The sequence below is a fragment of the Littorina saxatilis genome, linkage group LG15 (assembly GCF_037325665.1).
Source record: "Littorina saxatilis isolate snail1 linkage group LG15, US_GU_Lsax_2.0, whole genome shotgun sequence".
NCBI classification, from domain to species: domain Eukaryota; kingdom Metazoa; phylum Mollusca; class Gastropoda; order Littorinimorpha; family Littorinidae; genus Littorina; species Littorina saxatilis.
The window spans coordinates 46,555,261-46,561,260 of NC_090259.1; the positions used below are offsets into that span (position 1 = coordinate 46,555,261).

General features: G+C 44.0%; 2 protein-coding genes across 2 annotated transcripts in view; both read left to right on the top strand.

Moving 5' to 3' along the window:
- LOC138949486 (zinc finger MYND domain-containing protein 19-like) overlaps positions 1-6,000 on the top strand; it is a 151,766-nt gene that overhangs the window by 80,549 nt on the left and 65,217 nt on the right. The window lies entirely within an intron of this gene.
- The window catches only part of LOC138948343 (neuronal calcium sensor 1-like), a 65,605-nt gene that overhangs the window by 49,267 nt on the left and 10,338 nt on the right, over positions 1-6,000 (top strand). Inside the window, exon 2 of the mRNA XM_070319864.1 lies at positions 94-183. Coding sequence (XP_070175965.1) covers positions 94-183 — 90 coding nt within the window. The remainder of the gene's footprint in view (positions 1-93; positions 184-6,000) is intronic.

The following is a 6,000-nucleotide window of genomic DNA, read 5'->3' on the forward strand; positions in this document are numbered from 1 at the left end:
TAATTGTTAATTTTTATTTTTATTGTTTGAATGTGTTGATTCATAGACATTTTCTGATGTCTTAACTAATGACGTGTGCCCTCCTTGTTTCAGGGGTTCACCAAGATCTACCAGCAGTTCTTCCCCTTTGGTGACCCCAGCAAATTCGCGGCCTTCGTCTTCAACGTCTTCGACGAGAACAGGGTAAGAGTGTGTGTGTGATTTTAAAGTTCTTGATTGTGTTACGTTACCAGCGATCTGTTTCGGATGTTTTTTTGTGGATTTTTTCAAGAGACAATGTAAATGCTCAAAAACTGAACGAACCCGCTACTTTAATGCGTTCAATAAAGGACATTTAAAAACGAATTAAAGGAAGAGAAAGTAAACATGTGTCAGTAAGAGTGGGTAGGGCGAAGCCGGGGTGGGTTGTGGTGGTATTTGGGCGGGCGACCAGTGGGGGTGGGGGGGGGGGGGGTGGGTGGGGTGAAGGTTTAATTAGTTTGGTTGTTGGGTTGACTGGCTGTTGTTTCACATTTTGTTCGCGTCAGTCATCACCTTAGCAGATCTAGACAGAGTACTCATATATATGCTTTCAGTCTCAGTATTCATTAGACATTATGTGTGTGTGTGTGTGTGTGTGTGTGTGTGTGTGTGTGTGCGTGTGCGTGCGTTCGTGCGTGCCAGTGCGTGCATATGTGTGTGTGCGTGTGTGTGCGTGCGTGCGTATATATATGTGTATGTGTCTGCCTGTGTGTATGGCTGTATGTCTGTCTGTTTGTGCGCGTGACTCTGTGTGTATGGGTGTGTGCATACACGTGCACGCACACACATAAAAGACATGAGAAGATTGCCCTTTTCCCCTGGTCGCGATGGTGTGAAAAGCCACTGCTGTATTTCCTCCTGCGACGTGGAGAGGGTCTCGTGTTCGCTGCCCGCTACACTCATCTACTCTGCTTGCAAGATCTTAGGGGCTCCGCTCACCTATGTAACTTCAGCAGGACAGACGACGCACTGCAGCTTATCCTAGCCCGCTACACGTTGCGTGAAAGGAAAACAGGCCAAGTACTCGTTATAATCCCTATCGCGGCATAAATAGTATGCAGTGCGTCGTCTGTGCTGCTGAAACTGCGCAGGTAAATTCTGCCCATTATACGCAGTTTCAGCGGCACAGACGACGCACTGCCTATTATTGATGGTGCGATAGGGATTATGACGAGTACTTGGCCTGTTTTCCTTTCATGCAACGTGTAGCGGGCTGGGATAATCTGCAGTGCGTCGTCTGTCCTGCTGAAGTTACATATATATGTGAGCGGAGCCCCTTAGCATCAAATCTTGAGCTAGGGGGAGAAATATGTCCTGTTCAGCCTTGACGTGGGGACGGATTAAGTGACTTCTCCAACTTTCCAACTCTTTCCTCGCTTTGAAAACACTTGCACATTTTTTTCTCACTTGAAAATCCCTCCTTGCCAGTTTTAATATCGAATTTTTTTTTTTTTTTTTTTTCGGCGGAGAGGATAAAATATTGAAACTGATGTATTTGTTTTTAAGGTTTGTTTTTCCTTGCCGCGCCTGGCTTTGCTTTTACCCCCCGCGGGTTAGGGGGAAGAATTTACCCCTCCCTGGTCCCCCCGCGGGTTAGGGGGAAGAATTTACCCGATGCTCCCCAGCATGTCGTAAGAGGCGACTAATGGATTCTGTTTCTCCTTTTACCCTTGTTAAGTGTTTCTTGTATAGAATATAGTCAATGTTTGTAAAGATTTTAGTCAAGCAGTATGTAAGAAATGTTAAGTCCTTTGTACTGGAAACTTGCATTCTCCCAGTAAGGTCATATATTGTACTACGTTGCAAGCCCCTGGAGCAATTTTTTGATTAGTGCTTTTGTGAACAAGAAACAATTAACAAGTGGCTCTATCCCATCTCCCCCCTTTCCCCGTCGCGATATAACCTTCGTGGTTGAAAACGACGTTAAACACCAGATAAAGAAAGAAATGGCTTTGCTTTTCAACCGTTTCGTATCTCTGACAACATCTGCGCTTTTTATCTCGCGGCCAAAAGCCAGTGTGAAATTGCCCTTTCCGCGAGTCATGATTCTTTGCCTCTGAGGCCACTGAGGGTGAAAAGTGAGATTAAATGAACTGCATTCAACGCCGTCACCCCTTTTCCCTTTTCCATCGATGTCAACTGAGAGCGAAAAGGTCAACGGTTAAAAGGAGACTTCAAGGGCCAGTCTTCTGTTGATGTTTGACAATGCCGTGTCAGCTTGGTGAATTCACTATTGGTCTTTTTACGCCTCTTTGCTCGGCCTTTTTCCCCTTGCTTTAGTTTGTAACATGCAATTTTCAATGTTTCTTTTTGTGTGTATTTCCGTATAGGTAATGCAGTACTTTGTAATATTGTATGATTTGTGTTGACATCTCTAACCTCTTTTGTGTCTGTTAGCGAATGTTTGTTTTTACTTGTCACTTTTTGTGTCTTACTTTTAGCAGGGACAGATTGTAAGACTAAAATCTCCAGCCTTGAGTAATAAAGATCGTTCGATCGTTAGTTAGGTCCTTCATTAGTTCGTTCGTTCTCTGTCTCTCTGTCTCTGTCTCTCTCTCTCTGTCTCTCTCTCTCACTCTCTCTCTCACTCTCTCTCTCTCACTCTCTCTCTCACTCTCTCTCTCTCCCGCTCTCTCTCTCTCTCTCTCTCTCTCTCGCTCTCTCTCTCTCTCTCTCTCTCTCTCTCTCTCTCTCTCTCTCTCTCTCTCTCTCTCTCTCTCTCTCTCTCTCTCTCTCTCTCTCTCTCTCTCTCTCTCTCTCTCTCTCTCTCTCTCTCTCTCTCTCTCTCTCTCCACACTTAGTATTACGCCAAAGATATGCTGTGCATTGTATATTCTGAACATATTTTTGTTGTACTATTGCTACATGTTCGATTGCTACCAGCTTGTACTTATAATTACTTGCATAGTATGCATTTGATTTTATGAATAACCACATATGTATGCTCTTCATGCCTCATCTTCATCATCATCATCATCATCATCATCATCATCATCATCATCATCGTCATCTTTATCATCACGTGCTGAAGTTTTCTGACCTTTTGTTGGTAAACTTTTTTACTTTTTAATTTTTAATTTTTCAATTTTATCATTGTGTGTCTGTGCGTCCCAAGGACAGATTGTAAGAAAAGGCGTAGCCTTAAATCTTAATCCTTGTTAAATAAAGTTCAATTCAATTCAATTCAATTCAATTCAATTATCTCTCTCTCTCTCTCTCTCTCTCTCTCTCTCTCTCTCTCTCTCTCTCTCTCTCTCTCTCTCTCTCTCTCTCTCTCTCAAGACGCTTCGTCTTTCTTGCTGTTCTTACTACCCCTGTCTCCTTCCCATTGGATTTGAATCTGATCCACTCCCGAATGCATTGAGTCGATCAGCGAATGCCAGAACATTCAAAAGCAATTGCGTTGCCGTTTTTGCCTTCCCCCTCTCAAAGTTTTAGTGTGTGTGTGTGTGTGTGTGTGTGTGTGTGTGTGTGTGTGTGTGTGTGAGAGAGAGAGAGAGAGAGAGAGAGAGAGAGAGAGAGAGAGACAGACAGACAGACAGACAGACAGTCAGATAGTCAGATATTCAAAGGAGGCAAAACAAAAAGACCACAAGACACACTAGACAATAAACAATTAATCCAACTATCGGGGAACATTTTGAAAAACAATAACTACATTTTGCCCGCAAAAGCATTTTTATCTTTTTTAACTCTCGTTGCCAGTATCGATATAGAAAGCAGCATCACTTGAAACACTACACTCTTTTACAATTACCTCTTTTGCTGCTTGCGCGCTGGGCAGATATGATTACGATAATTTGACTGTTGGCGTCCCTGGCTATCTAACCGCCTGTGAAATTGGCTTGAATGTCAAATTGTATTCCGGTGCTGTTGGAAGCTCTGGTCTGTTTTTGTGTATTCGGTTTGGAGCTGGGTTTACTTCAGTTCTGTGTTGCCTTCCCCGAAGCCATTTCTCGTTTTCCTTTGTATCTGAAATAGGCATGACGTACTGTAATTTGTTGAAGATATAATTATACTGCTAACTGAAAGTAGTCCTGAGGCGCCTTTGCCGGCTAGATTTGAGCGCCCTCTACGACGCTGCAATTGTAGTAACGAGCATCACGTACACATACAAGGGAAGTAACTCAATGAGTTAAAGTAACCCAACCCAAACCTCACAAAGAATGCTCTTTATTTTGTGATTTTTCGACTTTTAATGTAGCTTTTGAAACACTTGTTTTTGCAAAGTTAAGGCAGTACTCGTGCACTGTAGCACTATTTGCAACGCAGATTATTGACATATGGGGGGAGGGGGGGGGGGGGGCTTAACGCAGATCATTATGGTAGTCCAACCGTGACAGCGGCTGCACTGGGCCATAAACAATGAAATATACCGCACTGCATCAACGCTCTTAAGAAGCTGTCTGGTGGTACTTGTGCTTTCTACTTGCACCTTTTCTTCCAGAATAGCAAAATAACGCGTGGGGCGAAAGAATTTAGGCCTCCAGACGGTCACACTCACAAATAGGAGAGGAAACGTAATACGTGAAGAGATAAGAGTGTAGCGGTCTGGCTGGCTTTGGTGGCACTGTTTAAGTTTCACTTTGGAGCGAACTTGAACTGACGCGCGGGATTGCTGATAGAGACTTCGATCTCTGGACTGTCACGATTAAAGTTTATCAGTCTGGAATGTGTCTGGCCGTTGAAAAAGGGAAGTGAAAGATAGTCTGCACCTTTAGGTTGCCCCCCCCCTCCCTGACCTCTATTTCCCGCCGTTTTTCTCTTTTGTGCCACTAGTGCTTTACCTTTTCTTTCTTCTTCCATTCTTGGTTATGTAACTTTGATTGCGCCTCCTTTCAAACACACGCACGCATGTACGCACATATGCACGCTCAAACACAAACACACACACACACACACACACATACACACACACACACACACATACACACACACACACACACACACACATACACACACATTCCCACCCCCCCCCCTTTCTCCATCCGGCACTCCCACAAACAGGTACTGTTCAACAGAATCTTCAACCTCCCCCACCTCTTTCCTTCTCGCACCAAAGCCACATTATTTGCATTTTCTCCCTCCAAAACAACACACACAAAAACACAAAAAAACAACCCAATCAAACAAAAAGCCAAGCAAAGCCTGTAACTAATGAGCATGGGGCCCTGGGGACAGATGCCATTTTGGAAACAAAGTTGGCTCGGGACTGAATTAACCTCCACTCTTGATGCTATCGCTCGCAATTGGTCCAATATTTTTAATTGCGAACAGCATTAGAGAATCTCTTGGGAGGCAGAAACAGTTACAGCTGCTTCTGCCGTTGCCGTCATTTGTCAAGGGGGATGTCATCATTTGACATGGGTGATGTCGTCATCTGTCATGGGTGCATGATGTCGTCATCTGTCATGGGTGCATGATGTCGTCATGTTCTCCTGGGTGATATCGTCATCTGTCATGGATGATGTCGTCATTTGACATGGGTGCATGATGTCGTCATTTGACATGGGTGCATGATGTCGTCATTTGACATGGGTGCATGATGTCGTCATCTGTCATGGGTGCATGATGTCGTCATCTGTCATGGGTGCATGATGTCGTCATCTGTCATTTGTGCATGATGTCGTCATTTGTCATGGGTGCATGATGTCGTCATTTGTCATGGGTGCATGATGTCTTTATTTGACATGGGTGCAAGATGTCGTCATTTGTCATGGGTGCATGATGTCGTTATTTGACATGGGTGCATAATGTCGTCATTTGTCATGGGTGATGAAGTCATCTGTCAAGTGTGCATGATGTCATCATTTGTCACGGGCGACGTCGTCAATTGTCATGGGCGATGGCGTCATTTGTCATGGGCGATATGGGGGAACTAAACTCATCCAGTTACCTGTGTTGCCAAGTATTAACAACAAACGCATACTATCAAAGTCGACATTTTAAATAATTTGTCTGGCAAATTTGACCTGAAAG